Source organism: Diadema antillarum, unplaced genomic scaffold, assembly GCF_040938485.1.
Source record: "Diadema antillarum isolate AM-2024a unplaced genomic scaffold, OU_Dant_1.0 seq00001285_RagTag, whole genome shotgun sequence".
NCBI lineage: Eukaryota > Metazoa > Echinodermata > Echinoidea > Diadematoida > Diadematidae > Diadema > Diadema antillarum.
In genome coordinates this window covers 64,496-85,235 of record NW_027272064.1, presented here as the reverse complement: position 1 = coordinate 85,235, position 20,740 = coordinate 64,496, and the positions used below count along the sequence as shown (strand labels likewise).

General features: G+C 38.4%; 1 protein-coding gene across 1 annotated transcript; it reads left to right on the top strand.

Annotated features, from left to right (window-relative positions):
* Window positions 1-9,106: 9,106 nt before the first annotated feature.
* Window positions 9,107-20,309, top strand: LOC139707928 (uncharacterized). Its single transcript, XM_071619920.1, has 11 exons — window positions 9,107-9,333; window positions 10,015-10,245; window positions 10,565-10,724; window positions 11,820-11,941; window positions 12,578-12,718; window positions 13,529-13,661; window positions 14,351-14,537; window positions 15,678-15,760; window positions 16,914-17,011; window positions 17,666-17,761; window positions 19,351-20,309. Exons 1-11 carry the CDS (start codon window positions 9,115-9,117, stop codon window positions 19,456-19,458), a joined length of 1,578 nt encoding a protein of 525 aa, XP_071476021.1. The 5' UTR covers window positions 9,107-9,114; the 3' UTR covers window positions 19,459-20,309.
* The last annotated feature ends 431 nt before the right edge of the window (window positions 20,310-20,740 follow it).

Below are 20,740 nucleotides of genomic sequence, written 5' to 3'. Positions count from 1 at the left end.
TATAATGGAGGTAAGAAAATCAATTTGTGGTGCAGCAAATGAATGGAAGATTTCTGATTTAGGATCTAAACGTGCACCACTATAGCAGTGGGCAAAGTTCAAGCCAACCCTTACTCAGTGACTTATAATATTGATATACTTGTATTGGCTGCTGTAGCAAGTTGGATCTAGATAGATCTACTTGAAGGACAAGTCCACCAAAGAAAATAAAAAGAGAATTTCACAAAACTTTACTTTTTGAATTAAGTGCACATTTCTTCAACTTGTTACTGACATATATGTTAAGGGTAATATCATTCCCCCTGCCTTCTGAAAGAGAGAAGTCAAGTGTTCTTTTGTTATGCGAGAAAAGTGAGAATATGTTGAATTTTCTCTATTCTTTCTTTATATCGTTACTCATGTGACATCACAAGCTATAGTCTTCTCATCCAGCCTTGACTGAGCAGAAACTTCAAAAATTCATAATTTTTGAATGGATTGTCCGATTTTCCTCAAACCCTCAATGACAACGATGTGCTTTACTAAGTATGATGGGGGGTTGGGTTTCCGGACACTTAAGTTCGTACGTTCGCGCGTGAAAACTTACCTACTTTACATAGAATATGCACCCTTACCTCAAAGACTTGATATAGACTCCTCATATGCTAAACATCATACTCTGAAAACGGCGTGAGAATTCCTGGGTGCGTCATTTTCATGACAGCTAACAACGCACTTACAATACGCGTCCGGTCCCACAACCTGTCCGGTCACACAATGCTTGGTGGTACTATTAGTATGGTAGGTGTTCAACACACCGACCAGGTCCATATCAACCGACCGCGCACTATAATGGCATTGCGCGTACAGAAAGAAAATGTACGCATGGGACTACGCACAACGGTGTTCGATTCTTTACTGGGCTACGCTACCGAGTAAAATGAGGCAAAAACAAATAAGTATTCCCTCTAAATTAACGAAATTTAGCAAAATCGAGTAAGATTTATCGCGTAACTACATACATAACTAGGCCTACCTTTGCTGACTCGTTGTTAGATGTAGAGTATCCTTCCGTAATAAATTTGACGATTTTGACCGCATAATTGTCACCGCCGCTTGTACGATCGTGCACACACGTTATACACATGTAGTGTACATACTCGATACACATGACATAATTATTTTGTCGCCCGCTACGACCATAAGAGTTGAAGCAGAAACGAGAAATGAATGTGAAAAAACAAACCGACTCATCTAATTTATTTCAGTTACGATGAAAAGTTTCCTAATGAAAATCAATTCAAATTCACGTGAATGGAAAAAGGCTCGGGTAGTACCGATATTTAAAGCGGGAGATATTTCTTCGTTGAATAACTACCGCCCCATCTCAATCTTACCAACAGTGAGTAAAATTATTGAAAGGGCCGTACATCAACAACTGAGCGAATTCATGAATGCGAATGATTTACTACACCCTAATCAATCTGGTTTTAGACCATTTCATTCCACATCAACTGCTCTTGCAAAACTTGTGAATCAGTGGTCTTTGAATATAGATAATAATCAAATTTCTGGAGTTGCCTTCATAGATCTTCGGAAGGCATTTGACACTGTAGATCATGACCTACTTTTACATAAATTAAAGTGTATAGGGTGTAGTAAGACGACTGTAGATTGGTTTAAATCCTATTTAAGTGACAGACAGCAAGTGACGCAATTCAAAGGAGCCAAGTCCCACCCTTCAACTATTAAATTGGGTGTACCTCAAGGGTCAATTCTTGGTCCCCTTTTATTTTCAATATATGTCAACAGTCTACCCGAGTGTACTTCAGAAGGTGTTATAGATATGTACGCTGACGATACGACCCTCACTGTCAGTGCTAATGACGCAACAGTTTTAGAAGAAAAGATAACTGTTGCACTAAATAAAGTAATGGGGTGGATTAAGAAAAATCGGCTCGTCCTTAACACTGACAAAACTTCTGTCATGATTATCGGCTCCCGTGCTAATCTCGGGAAAATTGAAAATTTCAGTATTTCATTAGATGGTAGTCGGATTAAAAGAGTTCAGTTCACTAAATGTTTAGGTGTTTTAATAGATGAAGAACTGAAATGGTCTAAACAAATCGAAAATGTATGTAAACGTACCCAAAAAAGTGTCTGCATGATAAAGAGAGCGAAGGCCTTTTTGCCCCAACAATCCCTAAAATTACTTTATAATTGTCTAGTGTTACCACAATTTGATTACTGTTCTGTTGTTTGGTCAAACAGATTTCAATACCATACAACTAAGCTAGAAAAAATTCAAAAGAGGGCAGCAAGAATAATTTTGGACAAAACATATGACACACCGTCGGCTGATTTATTCAAAAGTCTTAAATGGATGACACTAGACAAACGTTTTGATTTCAGCCGCGTTATGATGATATATAAATGCGTCCATAACTTAGCACCTTCGTACCTTCAGGTGCACTTAGTTAAGCCTAGTGATGTACATGAACATCATACAAGGCTAATAGACAGTGGAAATCTATGTGTGCCAAGATTTCGCTCTGATTGTCACAAGTGCAGCCCAATCGTATCCTCTGTACTTGAATGGAACAGGCTAGATCATTCAATTAGATCAGCTTCTTCCATATATTCATTTAAGAGATTGTTTAAGCAAATTTGCTATTTGTAAGTAACACACGAAATTCATCCTGGGCTTTATCATTCCTGTATAATAGCGTTTTTAATTGGTATTTCGGCATTCTGGTGAACTCTTGCTGTGGCATGTACTTTTTATGTTACTTTGCAATGTACAGTATGCTGGTATGTATCTACACTGTATTATGTCATCTTCTGTATATACGTTTTGCTATTTAATGTACATATGTTCATCAATATTATTCAGGGCTCCATGGAAGACCACTATTTATTGGTGAATGGACTACCCTGACAAAAGATTAGAAATAAATAAATAAATAAATAAATAAAAATAAAATTCATCAAACAGTCCTTCAAAAGTAATATCGAAGGATTCAAAATATATTAAAATATTATTGGGGAAAAAATGACGGCTAGAAAAAAACAGCGGCCTGTCGAAAAAACGCATTTAAGTGCCCTTTATACGTATTGTCAGGGTGGTCGGTTGAAATGAACAGGGCAACTGAGTGTGGAAAAAATGACACCCCACACGTTAGAAGCCGCCATCTAGAGCGTGTACCTCAGATCGCATTTTCAGTGCGCCCTTGTGAATCCGCAGTATTTTCTCCACACGTGAGTAAAATTTCAGGCAAATTGTTAGATTTTTCATGTTTCTATTGATAGAAAAACGTTAGGTGGCCGGTTTTATGAACACCCAACCATACTAATATTGCTGCATTCACTCAACCCATATGTCTATGATTGTATGAAGGTTCACCTTCATCATTGTTCATAGACATGTTGATATCATGAGGCTCTCCGGAGGCCTCGTGAGGCGGAGGAGTGCTCGTAGATAGTCGTACGGGGTAGCAGGCCTCATGAGCGGGTTTCCCGGACTGAGTTTACCCGCAGTTGGCCGCAAGCCGAATTTATACACAAGCACTAAATTTAACTAGTATAAGTATGATAAATGAGTTGAGCAAGGGGAGAGTTCTAACACTACTAGCACTAGATACTAGTAACAGCGTTAGAACTCTTCTATCTAGTTAGACTTTACAATCTATTCTAATTACACTTGGCACCAGTAAATTCAGCGTGAACAGTGCAGCTAAAAAGAGACTAGCATAGACACCCATTCGCAATGCATAAACACTTGACAGAAGCAATGCATACACAATCCACTCAACGCAACGCCACTCTCTCTCTCTTCTGTTGGACAGCTCGACAGTAATCTGGGCGGGGGAGTCTGCTTGTGCATTGTGTATGGTCGATTCTCGACAAGCTTGAAACAATCTTCGAAAATGGAGGCCACATGTGAGGCTATGAATCATTCTATTATCAATATTCAGCATTCTAAACATATCATAACTTACATGTTGGGACACTCAGTAGCCTTTGGTTTAGACATTTCTTCTAGTAAATCCGAAAACAGAGCTCAGAGCTCGAGTTAACTCTGTTACGCCGCAGAGTCCAGTAGCAAACAGCAGACAGTGGACGTCGCCATATTCTGTTGCCAGGCGAATTGTTGATGGCCCTAGTCTATAATCCAGACGTTATTGTATGGTTTTCTCCTATAAGTTCTACCATAATGGCTCAGAAGTCACAATACCTGAATCATTTTATATGTAAGATAATTTTGATGATATACGGATATGAATACCAAAATTATTGTTAAGTTTCCTCTTTAATCAGTCGTAATGAAGAAAATTTTCAAACCACGATAGTGGAGTAGGCTTCGTTGCATAGACTAGCCGTAAAGTGCTTTGGTCCTAAATAACTGCACAGATAGAGTGGCCTGCACTAAAAACAACAACTACAACCGAAACGTTCTCCCATCATATTGATTAGGAGAGGCAAGTGTATTGTGATCAGTGGTTGTGTTCTCTCAATAGGAACACTTTAAGATGACAGTAAAAGAAAGAGAAGAGTACAGGTGTACCCATCACCTGCACCTAACCAAAGACATGCACCCTCAGAGCAAACAGAGGGGAGAGATCGAGAGGAGGAGAGGTACAGCGGGAAGGGGGGGGGGGGGGGGGGGGTGGCGCGAGGACGGGGCGTTATCTATTGTTGTTTTTGTTTTTGTATTTGAGGCCCATCAGAATGCTTCTCTAGTTTATATATCTGTTTGTATAACAAATGTATGAATATTTGTTTATATATCTGTTTATATAACGTAGTCTTGATCAAAGACAAATTGCGTATGTACCACTTATTTGTATTTGAAAACATCATCTTTGTGACACTCAACTTGAGATAAAGAATGTAAATAAGAGTCCAGAAGACATACGTGCAGATAACACCTTATAAGCAGCAGCAACAACAAGCAGAACACTACAGACGAAATGCGGGAGAGTAGGCCTAAAACAATTAACCTTGTGGCACTCGGACATGAAATAGTCATCATCAATTATTTCATTCATGAGTCATAAACATTAAATTATTTATAAAATCAAGAAGAAGAAACAAAAAAGACTATCTGATCAATATAATGATAATTAAGAGTCTTCATACCTTCGGTTATATTTATACCTATACATCCTTCGATAAAGCAAGAAGCTTTGATCAAATGGAAGAGAAAAAAATAGGCCTAAAAAAGACATGAAGTATACTCTGCACATAATGCTTTCCATGTTAATGTTAACTGGTGGGTTGCGTAAATAGTTGAGATAAAAATAGCACAGAAAAAGTTTCATTGAACCTAAAAAAAAAAAAGAAAAGAAAGAAAGATGGAATATGCATAGACAGGATTCTCTTTGTTACGCAATCCCAGAACAGTCACACGCAAATAGGATTATGTCCTTTCTTTTACATGAAAATCTAGGCCTAGTATGAGACATTATATAACCGTTAGATAAAAAGTAAAAGAAGATGAGACGAGCTGTTAAAGGAGAAACGACAAGAAGGAACCGGGTTGATTTAAAGAAAGACAAATTCTATAGTCATTTCATTCCATTCATCTCCAACAAAATAATATGATTATGATACTTGAATATATACATTCACATGATTTTTCATTGTTATGAAAAACAAATGAAATCTGAACTGAGATTATACTTTACAATTAAAAAAAAGGTTGTTGGAAGTGGAGGGGACTATAAAAGCAGGTCTTGCAGGTTACAGTCCCCTCATTATATATGTATCTATAATTCAAAACTGATGACAAACTAGAAAAAAAAATTGCTGGAAAAAAAAAGAAGAAGAAACGAAACACAGAAAAGAACTATATAAGCTAAATATGGCCGACCTACATTTAGGCAACTCTCTTGTATGAGAAAAAGAAATTAAGTAAGCATAGAATGAATGACAGGAAGAGAATAATGGACAGAAAAGGGAGAAGGGAGATGAAATAACGGGTCCCAAACATCAGGACATGTGACGCATAAATGGGCTTACCAATAAAGAGTCATGAGTTGTAGAAGGACAAGATAATATTGTATCCAATTAAGAATTGTAATTGAAAAAAAATGTAACTGAAATGCAAGAATTACTCTGAAATTTCTTTAATTTAGAGGGACCGCACAGTACTGGTTGAGGTGGGGATTCATGTTAGTTGAACATTCCTAAGTGAGATAATGAGAAACCGATATGAAATATATGAAAGAGCATGTAATTTCAAGAAGGATTCAACGTTCATTTGATGAAAATTGGTTTTCAAATGGCTGAGATATCCAAAAAAGTGATAATGATAAAAGGCGACAGGCCATGCCTTTTATTAGGATTTCTTTGTTTCACCTTGTTTTTGGATATAAACTCAGCCATTTCAAAACCGATTTTCATCAAATAAACTTTTGAGACCCCTTAGAATTGCATGCTCTTTGACATCTCATAGAGTGGTTTCTGAATAATTCGCAAAACATTAAGAGCTAAATCCTCACCTCGATCAGAACTGTACACACCCTTTAAAGGTGAATGTATTGAAACTAAATGCTCCTTTTAAATTGCTATAAAAAAAAAAAATCTATTTCGGACCCGAAAAGAGATTTCATTAACCGAGGATATTCCTGTGATGGTCTACGCGAAGACAGGTGAAAATCTTTGCGATTGTCGGGTAGAGCAAATTGGTGGACAAGTTTCATTTTTGATGAACATGGACACTGAATCAAGATCTATAATCATCTTCTCTGGAGAAGGCCTATGAATCTGATGCGTGTTTTTTTTTCGATAAAAGAAATAAAACTCTTGAAAAAATTTGAGCAACATCCAGACAAAGAATGAGATGAATTCAGAATATTAACGAAAAACAAATTCTGAAATATCGTAGGTTTGATTGTGAATCAGGGCTATTTTTACTAAAGCATGGGGAAGGGAAACCTAGCTTTTTTTAAACTTGATACCCCCCCCCCCCCCCCGGGCCCGGCCCCTCATTTTTAGCCCCTCACCCCCCCCCCCCCCCCCACACACACACACATACATACACACACTCTGAAAAACGCTGTGCGGCCCCTGCTGGACCTGTGATGGTGATGGTCAAGTTGATTCCAGTACATTTAATGTTGCTGCGACATTCTTTTATTGATAAGTTACGTACTGTTAGATCATATTGACAAGAAACTATATAATGTAAATGTAAAGAAATTGTTACAGAACTACAAGGGCGGATCCAGGAATTCTGTAAAGGGGGGCAACTAATATTTCTGGTGCCACTTCCGGGTTTCATTTCATTTTTTTTTTTCATTTCATTTCTTTTGTTTTTAACGAAAAATAAGGGGCGTGTGCCGGTTGCGCCCCCCTCTGGATCCACCACACCACCGTAATCGTTTGAATGGAATTTCTCCGTCGGCCAGAAAAAGAATCGATCACACAGTCTTCTTGATCGATGGCATATTTCTTGGATGGATCATGTGATAAGTCATGTGCTAGCCTATAGGATGCAGCAGTCAGTCTGAATGAAGTTGTGCATCATTGGGACACGTCTTATGTAATCCAATACCACGCACGCTGCCATGCCGGGAGAACTTCCGACGAAGGTATCACGGACTTGAAATTTATTCACCCACCCGGGCCCACACAAGGAAGGACGTATACCGGCGGCCTACCTGTCCACCCGGCATCGAGTACGAGTCCAGTCCGCGTCCGGTCATACTCCGGCCCTTTGCTTTGTATCCTACGCTACGGCTACAACAGCCGGTGGTGAAGGAATCGCGAGCGAGAGAGGCTAGGGAGTGTAGGACAGGTCGTCAGGTTATTCGAGTTCAACACAACGGTCAACACTTCAACGACAACACCAACACGTCAACAGATCGACAGACGGCTGAACGTTGAACGACTGTCAAATCTCAAGTTTCCAAGATTTGACCTCAGGTAGCACATTGTAAATTTACTTACATTTGTAGGTAAGGTTTTGGCCCTTAAAAAAAGTAATTTACTCTTCCCTCCCTTGGAAGTTTTTAACTGGATTAAACTTTAATTGATAGCTGCCACACTGCTGCCATGGCATGGGCATAGACTAGGTTCTACCATTTACTAATTAAACATTAGCATGATTAGTGGAAACTAGTTTACCACGTCCATGATTCAATACTATTAAAGCATAGACGTCTAACGTTAGGCCATAAATTTACTAGCATCAAGTTATGAATATGATGTTCAAACATTTCTTTCACGATATGAACAAAAAGTGTGAAATCGTGAGTTTTTGCCACCAATGAGCAATGATGAGGGATTATTATAATGCATGGGCAGTTGGCTTGGCAGGCAGTCTGCTTCATCTTCATTCAAAAATGATCAACAGAGTACAGATATTTGCAGACGACAGAACCGTAATAATTTGCATAACATTAACAGTAGTCTAGTCTTGGTGGCTTGGTGAACTTTGTGTTTTCTGTCTGGTTGCAGGGGGGCAGGGAAGAATTCAAACCTTATCGAAAAGAAGTTATTTGACAAGTAATTGAATTTATTGTGATTTTTATCTGCAGTGAGTGTTCTCATTTGAAAACCTCACAAGCTGACATGCAATCTTGGTAGAAATATCATCACAGTTTTTTTATTCACACTCCAATCTACAATTTTCTGGCAATGTTTAGGGTACCGCATTTGCTGGCACAGTTTTACTTACGGTACCAAACTAAATTTCACTGAACTGTTGTAATTCTTTACCATCACTATGTTTCACTGGCAGCGTGAATGGTGCCTAGAGTAAAATACCCCGCGGCCCGCGGCCCCATTTGCAGCAGGCTTTGTACAGGGTGCCTGTTTGCAGCAAGTTTCATTCATTGATGAAAAGGCCTAATCAGGTGTCGCTTCCTATAACACTTGGGAGTAACTCCTGCTTGTGTTCTAAAGTGGGACCAAGCACACATGATGTTCATTGGCTGTTTTATTAATGAATGAAAGTGCCCCTGCCAGAAATAGGCACCCTGACGCATATTGGGTATTTTACTCTATATTATTTCAGATTGCCACCTACTTAACACTCAGAATAGATTACATCAACAGGACTGAATTTTAAGCAAATTCTATTTCAGTTACCACAGTATGGTATCCCAAACTGCAGGCACTGATCAGATCATGGCACTGCCCTTCACCATGGGAACCGTCAGCCTCATCGCTGCAGTTGTCTTCCTGGCCATTTTCATCGGCCGGATTCGAAGGAGACGAAGAGCTGGTCATTCGTTCCGCAGCGAGCACATCATCGTATTCACACGCTTCCCAGCGCCTGGTATCACAAAGACCCGGCTTATCCCTGAACTCGGTGAAGCCGGAGCAGCCAACGTTCAGCTTCTAATGGTAGAATCCCCATTTTGATCTTTGACTGTTAGTGCTTTAATCGTTTGTGTAATGCGTATGACATGCATGTGTGTGTTTTTTGTGTTTTGTTTTGTGTTTTGTTTCTTTTTCTGTTGTCTTTGATCATCCATAGGGCAGTGAGAGTCTCAGTTTTTGAAAACAATGGAAGAGGGCAAATTAATCTACTTCATTGTTTTCCATGAAATCTAATGCATCATAATATCTCCAAAAAGGTGGCGCAGATATTTAAAGAGGAAGGAGAGTTTGCACCACCACTCGAGTGTCAGTACATCATTCAAAAACTCTTTTCTATATCTGCACTTCAGAGTGGTTGTGTCAATCATATGACTGCCATTTTGGTAGGCTGTGTCATGTGACCTTAGGATGTGTCTTGTAACATTATATCCTTGATGTATCTTGCACACAGTCATTCAGGGTTTCGAGCGAATTAAATTTGTAAATGTATGTCATCAGCGTGAAAGCATTCACATTACCACAGACGTGAGAGCAGAGAAGACATTTTCACTATTCATTCTTTCATTCTTGCTGTTGTTTTTACATCATAACAACTCGAGGTGTGTGTAAACATGTATATATGTTTGTTGATATATGTTAGATATTTATGTGTTTTTGCATGTGTATAGCTTTAATATCCCTTGAAATATTCACCCACCTCAACAGACCAACCACATACTGGAGCAACTGCAGCTGGTGCAGGCCAAGCGCCCGTGGGTGTCTGTGGAGATTAAGTACACGGGAGGCACCAAGAAACAGGTGGACTTTTGGCTCAAGAGCCATCGTCGCAAGCGGCTCAGGTGCCGCTGGTCCGAACAGACGGGTGTGACCCTCGGGGGAAGGATGGCCGATGCATTTGCAGCGGCATTCGCTCGCAAGAAACAGAGGGTCATTCTGGTATGTGAGCAATGTTTCTTTCTTTTCGCAGTTCATCTACTGCTGTGATATCATTGCGTATAGAAAAGGGTTCTCATTTAAGTCAAAATGATTACTCAAAAGAAAAACTTTTGCTGCATAAATGAATGGGAGCAGCTTCTTGTTTGGAATAGGCTCTGTAGCTTAGTGTCAGTAATATACCTGCCAATCAAATATTTGACATGTAATTCACTTTCACATTGAATAAATATGTATGATCTCGTATGTTCTTTTATGATCATCAGTTTCCAAATATGTATCATAGTTGCAGCTTGTGTTGCGCCCTCTTTGTTCCCTGCAGGTAGGGAGTGACATTCCGTCCATTGATGCAGACATCATATGTAACACATTCGACAAGTTGGCTCTGGGCTCTTGTAACATGGTGCTGGGACCAGCCAAAGATGGCGGCTACTACCTCATAGGCCTCAGTCAAAATGAAGGGGAAGAACGCATCAATCTGGGTGAGACGTTACATTATCACTACTGTGAAAATTTACTCTCATGATGCAGATCTATTAGTATTGCATGGAGCCATTTCAGACTTACAAGAGAACTCATTTGTGAATTAACTTAGAAACATGCTTCATTCTCATACTAGGGAATTTGTATTATTTTATTTCAAAGTCTGAAAGCAATCGTAATTGTGCATCTCCCAACATGTTTGTGGCTTAATGCATGACCAGTTGAGTTATTTGTTCGTTTGTTTGAATATTTCGAATCAAGATTGGCCTGATTTTTTTGTTTACATTTCTGGTCTGAATGCTCTGACATCTAAAACATGAATGAGGACATGGAGCATGACTTTACCTGGCATTTTAATCAACCTTGATGCATGTATGTCTCATATAATACTACAAAAGAGGAAATTTTCATTCATTTTACACTATCAGAAACTAGTGGAAAATTAAAAGCACACAAATGTTTTGGCTTGTTTCACATTACACTGTTTAATGTTTTGATAACGCGTAATTAAAAACATGCAAAATTCATCTTACCCTCTTGACTGCGAAAAATTACTTGTGCGAAAATTTCCACTTTCAAAGTACTTGTGCTTGTATATGTGGATAGAGAGTTGTGTGATCGATTGACGTTCATATGCTTTGTGACCTTCCAGATATATGGAATGTCTTTTGCAGCTTTCTAGTGGCAGACACAGAGATTCATTTCAGTGTGTGAACACTGTATAAAACTGAACATGAAGGGGAACATGTCTCAGAAACTTGAATAAAGATGAATATATATATATTTTTTTTAGGCTGACTCCCACTTATTTAGAATACAGATGAATTGTTTTTTGGATGTACAAAACTCTGAACTTAAGCTGTTGAGGGCTCTAATTTATGAAAAAACAATGACAGCATTATTTTCAGACACCAGACGGTATTTGAAGTAATGAAGTTATAAATGAGCGACAGTTTAATCTTCTTCTTTTTAAAAAAAAAATCTTTATCCTGAATCCTGGATTGCAAAATCCCACACAGCCCGCAATATACAATTTTATACTTAGACCAAAATAACCCTTCTCTCTCTCTCTCTCCCTCTCTCTCTCTCATCAGATGCATTACTATGTGGGTCTGATATACAGTGGGGCTCAAGTAAAGTACTTCAGCAACAAAAGAAAGCTGCTCAAAGACTGGATGTTAGGCTGGAAATTCTTCCGAGAATACTCCGAGATATAGTGAGTGAAGTCATTATGAGACATTTCTTTCATACCGTGAGATTGTTGTTACAAGTTGAACAGTTATTACTTTGACTGCATGATCCTTATCCAAAATATTGGGCTTTAATAGGCATTCTAGTTTTGTCTTTGGGGAAAATGTGTTATTATCATTACTTTCACCAAGGAAGGAGGTCATGTGATCAAAAAGTTGAGGATGGATTCGAATGAAACTTGCAGGAAAAGTCAATAATGACACAAGGAAAAGATGATTGAATTTTGGCAGTGATCCGGGAATTTGTGTGGATTTTCGATATTTTGGCATATAAGGTCAATAAACTTGGGAGGTTAAAGCTGCGCGTACTGGAGGTTTACATATGTGCGCTAAAGCGCATGCTTTGCTTGGGGAAGGTGCCATGCAGCTGGAAGCTGAAGACGTACATGTATTACAAACAAATTTCATGTATGTATAGGTAGAAATGAGTTGCTGGCTTGGCAGAGGTGTGCACTCTTCAAATGCCTTTTTAGTTTGCAGATATTTTTCTTTTTTCAACATATATGATATGTTTACATGGGCATTGATATATTTGTATTCTTTGAATTGTTTGCTCATGTATTCATATTTTGTGCTTGTGTTGCGATGCCTTGTGTTTCCAGGACAACGCAGAGGATTTGGATGACCTTGAGCAGTATATGGGGATCACAGTGGACCAGGTCAAAGCTCCATTCCTGTCCGTAATCATTCCAGTATTCAACGAAGCCAGGTGCATTCGACAGACTCTCCAAAGTGTCATTGATGTAAGTCTTACTCTGAACAAGTGTCTGGCCTATTTAGGGTCTGTCTTGCTGTGGGGGGAAAACCATCTCTCATATCTGTTACGTTTTTGCAGTCTATTATAATCTCCTAATATGATAACAAAGATGTGTTTCTCTTTTCCAAATGTTGATGTACAGATATGTACAGTCAAATCTTCGCTAGTTATTTATTTAGTTGCATTTCATACAAGTTGGATGTCTCCATCATTTGCTAATGGTCAGAAATGTCTTTAATATCTTCAAACATTGCCATATAACACCAACATAAAAGACGTTTTGCAGGCATGCAGCTGACTTTGTATGATTTGCACATAATGTCAAGAATGTTATGCTGACCTCATAACTCTTACCACTTACATGTTATTTTATATTTATTCATTTAGTTAGTTAGTATTCTTTACCCAGGGTAGCCCCATCAGTGGTTTATGTACTGTTATTCTTAGGGGTCCTGCAACAAAATAAAGTAACAATTGATTTGATATTACATACAAAGTCAATGAAATTTCAAATGCACATGTACTGACAGTGAATGGCCACTTCAAACTTTTATCATTATTTCTATGAAAGATAACAGACATCTGGGTTGAAATTGTAGAAACTAGCTATAATGAGTATCATATTTGTGTGTATTATGTTTGACTATATTGCTAAAAAAATGTAAATGATGCCACACAGAGAAGAAAGAAAGAAAGAAAATCAAATCAAATCAAATCAAATCAAGGGTTTCATGCCATGACTGTGAAAGATGAGTGGCATCAGAACGTCAGTGCCGTTTTTTTTTTTTTCCCGCAGAACTGCTCATTTCCCACCTTCCTTGAAATAGTGGTATGTGATGGGGGAAGTGAAGACAACACAAGGCAGCTTGTGGAAGAGTTTGCAGCAAGCAGTAACGAGGTTCCTGTGAAGTTGGTGACAGGGTTGAAAGGTAACAGGACACACATACAAACATACAAACACACCAATAGCATACACACGCACACACACACCGACATACATTGTACACACACAAGCGGATACTCAGTTCTCGGGTTTTTGTGAGTCTCAAATTCCATCTACATCTGTATGTCTACGAAGACCATTCTCTGTTAAAGGATCATTGGATGGTTTTTGATGAAAACAACAAAAAAGGGAGCATTCTCCTTTGATTAAAACTCATTTTTATTTTTTGAGAGAAAGAGAGGGTGCCCATAAGTGATGGGATGTCAAACAAAAATTTCTTAGAAAACTTTACAAGTCTAAAGCAATCTGCATAGGAAATAGTGAATATGATAGTCTCGGAATATGGTTTTAAAGCAAATTCCCTCCTGTGTGTAATGAAATCATGATGGCTGAAGGAAGAGTAAAGATGGAGGTCTTTGTGATAGATGAAAATGTATGTGTATAATGATGGTGAAGCTGATTCTAAACTTCAGTAAGTGATGTATTATGTGTATTCCCTGTGTGCTAAAATGGAAACATGCTGACTAGATCATCATATAAACTCTGTTGTAATGTGTCAGAAAACAAACAAATTGAAGTACAATATCAGAAAGCAGCCATAATGTAGTTGCAGGTTCATTCATTTGTTTGTTTATTTGTTTTTGTCCTGATTAGTTTTGTGTTGGTTATTTGCAGGGAGGGGGAGACAGCTGAACCGTGGTGCCATGTTCTCCAGGGGGGACAATTTTCTCTTCCTTCATGCGGACACCAGGCTACCTCAAGGGTTCGATGCCTCTGTGGTCCTCACGCTGTCCACACCCGGGGTGAGCGCAGGAGCCTTCGAGTTTGGGCTGGACATTCTGCATTGTCCAGAGGAAGAGAGGTATTGACCTTCGAACTACCCAGTTCTCAAACCCAGTATTAATTTTAGCCACTATTAACCCCCTTGAGGACGAGTCCCGAGTATAATCGGGCAAGTGTCTATGGGAAATGCGTGTTGTGGCAAAATCTGTCCATCCTCAACGGGTTTAATACTACAATACTTATAAATGTGTTTCTGTTGAAGAGGAGTTTGCCTTGCTCTCTACTTGTATTATTGTGAATCTAAACTGTGAACCTTCATACTGTCAGTTTATGTTTGAACCATCAAGAGACAAATCTCTGTGTATTATTGCCTCTGCCAAGAGAGGAGGATATGTTTTCATCGGCATTGGTTTGTTTGTTTGTTTATTTGTCCGTGTGCAATATAACTCAAATGTTGTGTACAGATATGAATGAAACTTGCAGGGAAGGTTGAGAATGACGCAAGGAACAAATGATTAAAGTTTGGTAGTGATCCGGAAATTTTCGTGGATTTTATGAAGGATTTTCGATATTTTCGATATTTTGGCAGATAGGGTCAATTAACTTTTTGAGGTTTTCATATGCGCACTAAAGTGCATGCTCTAGTTTCTGCTAGGGCGAGACACCCCGCACAGCTGAGAGTTTATGACATGACAGAGGCTTCTATATTGGGAAATTGGGCGATTTTTCAGCATGCATATGCATGGTTGGAAATCACTGATATCTGTGGAAGAGCAAGATCATCAGTGGAAAGTAGCTGCTTGGCGGAAGTGTGTGCTCTCAAAGTGCTTTTCTAGTTGGTAACATGGAGTCACTGGCTGACTTGCCAAGTGGTAAATTTTTATTGGCATATTAATGTAACATTAGTAGGCATGGAGAAAAGGTTGAAAGTGAAAAGAATAAAGCTGAGACTTAAATGATGAGTTCAACACATCAAGTGCTGTGTGGTTAGTCCCACCAATGCATTTCATTGTCTAGTTTCCTTTTTTTTTCACAGCACATACTTGTAGCATACATTTTTATTCATTGACACATGCATGTGGGAGAGTCTGAATAGAGGAATATAACCGAAACATCTTTTTTTTTCTCTTTCTCTGTATATATCCATCTATCCACCCATCATTATCAATCTCGTTTTCTATCTCACTCTCTCTTCCCCTCACATACGTTTTGTTACTAGGGCTGCCTTGGGCTACTCAAGATTTTTTATGACTGAAATGTGGTTGCTTGAATGGGGAACCAACTTGAGGTCTACATATCTCGGTATGTCACTCTGTATTTAGTGTATTTGTATGTAAAGCATATAAACTTTAATATCCATGATGCATAGGGCCATTCTATACAGCCTTCTTGCAATTCTGACTCTAGCACGCCCTAGCTGTAGTGACAGTCATTTGCATCTTAATCAAGATGGCAAAAATATAAATATGATTTTCCTTAGTGATCTATAGGAAGATATTGACATCCTCCACTGTGGAAGATTTATGTGAGGATATAATGGCATATACAAGATGTTGCGAGCAGAGTCATGAAGAAAAAAATGAAATCTTCTGAGAAAAGAGAAAGTAATTACATTCCGTATAGAAGATAGAGGATAAAGTTTACACATGCTACAGGATACAAATGTAAATGGTTCCCTTGCTTTTACAATATACATACAGTGTAAATATAATTTTATCCTTGATTTCTCTTAGCAGTTGCTTTTACTTCCTTGATTCAAAATAACACTCTCTTCATGGGAATTCTTCAAAATGTTGAATGATGTACAAATGTAGTTTCATTATAGAAATGAATCCTTCATGTTAAGAGTTTTGAAGGGTTCATTTGTGTTGCACTGTACCAGCAGTGATAGATCTTCTTCTAATGATATTTTGAATTCTGTACAAGCTGTCATTTTCACGACTGAGGAGGTCACAGACATTTTCACGAGATGTTGTTTTTGCATTTTGACACTGAGGCTACCATAAGTGCACCAGTGTCTGTCTGTAAATCTAATGTGATCAAGATCAGGTTGCAGTATATTTACCTGTAGTGTATTTGAATTCCAGGCCCAACAGGGATTCACAATTCGCTAAAATTAAACCCTATGATTAAGATCTCATGAAAATGGCTTTTACAGTAACAAAAGAGATGTTGCAGTTTTCATACATTGTACTTATTCTCATATCCTGTAAATCTCAAGAGAATGTTTCATTCTCATTCTCATGGCAAGAAGTTTACGCCATCTTCATCTTAAGAGTGTCTTGTTACATCATGAGTTTTAGCTTTATTTCAACCAGGTCTACAGTGGTATGAAAATCTGCTCTTTTGACAAAGGGTTAATGTCATGTATGGAGATTAAATCTTTGACCATTCATTTCACGTTTAAAATGCATAGACAGATTAATGTGGTCCTATTTTCCTTTTCTGATTTCAGAGCTTCCATACGGTGACCAAGCTCTGTTTATGACCAGAGGGCTCTTCAAGAATGTTGCAATGTTTCCAGACTATGTCATAATGGAAGATTATGAAATGGTATGTGTATAGATGGGACTAAACATCGTAACAATATGAAAAAGACTACAACAGTTAAATGCATTTGATGATGATTGAAAAGAAAAAAGAGAGTGAAACCATCTCTGTTACCTTGTTGATAAGAAACAGCATTCTACGGATTCTATTGATAAGTGTGAATTTAAGTATATCTGTGCTTCCAAAGCCATGAAATATTTTGTACACATATCATTCTAGGCAACATCACAGTTTATGAAGGGATTTTGCTTTTGTTATCAAATGGTTATTTAGCCCACCTGGGGCCCGTTTCATAAAACTTGTCATCAGTGACAACTGCCACATTTCTATGACAAATTTGCTCTCAGCCAATATCAGATGCAAGGATTTCCGTAGCTTGTCACATCTATGACAACTTGTCATTGATGACAAGTTTTATGAAACAGGCCCCTGAGGTGGGCCTACCAGCAGTATAATTTGATAGCTTCATTTTGCAGAAAAATAGATTGTTGTGTGTGTATGTGTTTGTATATATCTTCAAAGTGAAGTGATAAGTATATATCTTTTTTTAGGTAATATAACAGAAAATATTATTTTGAGATGCTGGTTTGTTTTGGGACTGTATTTATGTGGACCATTTTTAATTTTCTTCTCTTTATTTTTGGTGCTATTGTTTAGGTGAAAAAATTGCAAGGAGAAGGACATGTTCAAATTGTAGAAGGAAAAGCAGCGATTACGTCCAGCCGACGATGGCAAAGATATGGCGTTTTCAGGGTAAGTGTGATGGGAATTTTCTCAGAATTCTTTTCCAAAAAAAAATTTATGCCAGAGACATATTGGCCATAAGTATATTTATGATTTGTATTACATTTTGTCTTTAGGAAGAGCATTAGTCCCTCAGAAGATCTGCAATTTTAATGGCAGTTTAAGCAGATCTTGTGATGATATTGATGAGCTCACTTTATATTTTGATCATCTGAAAGAAAGAACCAGGAATGTTTTAGGACAAAGTGACTTGAAGTTGAGTACACATGTTTTCAACCTTGTGTGTGATGTGAGGAAAAAAAAATCTTTGAAATAACTACACACTTCACTGCTGAAGTGGTCTTATTCATGATACTGTAAAATGAGGAATGTTCGTGTGCATTTTAATTTCGCAAATTTTGCAAGCGCCAAAATTCGCGAAATTGGAATGCACGCAAAATTTCTTGTCTACACTACATGTATATGCATTGGATGCCAGTGGTAGTACGTGAAAATTTCATGCCACAAAAAGGGCTGTCGGCTTCAATTCGCGAAAAATTCATGCCACTAATATTTTATGTTTTACAGTAATCATTATTCTGCTAGGGTTATTGTGATACCTGGATGTGGAGTTTCCATACATATCCTGTAGTGAAATTTTATGTTAATGTAACATCTCTGTACAAAATAATGCACATTCTCTCTAAAAGGGTTGCTGAATATCATGTGATCAAAATTTTGTGGTATCCTTAGCTTTGTGTGTGAGTGCTGTACCATTAACTATATCAAAGCAGTATCTCCTGATGTACAATGTACAACAACGCTGCACACTGGCACTGGTCCGACGGTCCAGGACCAGTAAAAATCACTGTGAGACCAGTAACTTTTTCAAGAATGGACCAGTAAAAAGTGGAAAAACTGGGTACCCACTTGTCGAACAGACAAGTTGGACCAGTAGAAAAAATGGGTTAGCCTGCATCCCTGCCTGCAATGTATTGTATTTTGCACACTGGCACTGGTCCAACGGTCCAGGACCAGTAAAAATCACTGAGACCAGTAACTTTTTCAAGAATGGACCAGTAAAAAGTGGAAAAACTGGGTACCCACTTGTCCAACAGACAAGTTGGACCAGTAGAAAAAATGGGTTAGCCTGCATCCCTGCCTGCAATGTATTGTATGTCACTCATTTTTTTCTGACCTGTTATTGTTTTTTTCCTCTGCTCCAAGTCATTATCACATTTATCTCTCATAACTTTCCCCCAAATAATGCATACAGACAACAGGGCTCCACTCTGAAAGTTTTCTATTGGTGGCCCATTCACCACTAAAATCTTTGAATTTGAAATTTTGGTGGCCTTAAATAGAAATGTACAGGCCTGAAATAAACAGAAACATAACAATCCATTTTGAATCTTAGTTGCCCTATTTGGCTTCCAAAAGATTAACTTTTTGGAAATTTGGTGGCCCGACATCAGTCTTTAGTGGCCCCGGGGTGCTAGACCACCGCTAATGTTGAGCCCTATGTCAATGGTTTCATGAATCTTTATTGTGTTCATGTATAGTGTATCTTTCCCTTCATTTTATGACTGTCCTTTTTCTGCCTTCTCCAACACGCCCAGACAACAGGACTGAATTCTGTGATGATCTTGGCCTACAACTTGGGAATCCACCCAAACATCCTGGCAAGGTATTACTACGGCCGGCGAGGCCACCACCAAGAAAACTGATCCCCGGACTGACAGGGATCCTGAGAAAGAGGGCGCTCTTTTCGTTGAAGTTCTTCTCTTCCTCATAACATCGTAGAATGCAGAAGTGGGTTTGAATGCACCATTGGTTGAGGTCCCATCCTGGGGAGTATGATCCCCATCAGGATTTCACGTCGACAGAAACAAAGCAGCTCAGGAGAAATCTTTGTGGATCCACAATGTCAGCCTTGTGCTCCAAGTGCAACAAGTGTGATAGAAAATGCTGTATCCTTGTTTCATTTGCAATTCATAATGATTATCATCTCTGTTTATGTTAATGAAAATCATCATTCTGTTATGTTAACAAAATCGTCTGTTCAGGAGAAAGATAATCTGTTATGGTTACTTTATTCATTTGTTGTGTTATTGTAATCCTTCCTTCTTCTTTCATCTTTGTTGCCATCACTATTGTTGTTTCTATACTCCTGGAAAAGTTGCAGGAGAAGCAGATGTCTTCTCAGAGACTAAGAAAAATTGGATTCAGAAATCATGCGAGAGATCCGTTGTCATCATTGTCTTGTTAATAGTAACGATACCAAAATCATGATCATTATCGTGATCATCATCATTATCTCTGTTTAAAAGATCACTAAATGGCCTGCTGGTGGGATAACAAAATGCCTTGCCTATCAATTTAGTTTTCTTTTTTTTTTAGTTTATTTGTTGTTAAAAATTTAGTGGCAAGGGAATATGATAAATATGCTGCGAGTAGCAGTTGCTTGGGTAGGTTACACATTGCAACACAAATCCCAACACATTTATAAATGCAAAGTACTTAACCAAACATGCTGTTTGCTGCGATACAATAGGACAGCGTGATATGAATGACATAAAAGGGCATGGTGTTCAAGCAAAGAGGTTTTTCGTTTTGCTTTTCTTTTTTTCTTTTTGGTCATGCCACCTGCGAGAAAACTTCCATGTACAGACTAATGTGTTGTGATCTAGGCAGAATATCAACAGACACTCCACATCTCATCTCACCTGTTGTATGACCAGACAAGGGTTATTGTTGTAGAAGCACTCTAATGTCACAGTTATATGCCCTTTGCAGTCCATTTGCTCGGGAAGAAGGTTTCATCTACTAAAACAGCCCGGTGTTTGAATAGCTTTTAATCATACTCTCTAACACAGATGACACTCCTGCATGTGTATACAGTGTACGTGCAAGTAACTATTAAGGGTAATAGTGTGCAGGTAATATGCCTGTAAGGAAATTGGTGTTAAAATATGCAGGTGATAAACCTTTAACTTGGTGGATTGGTGT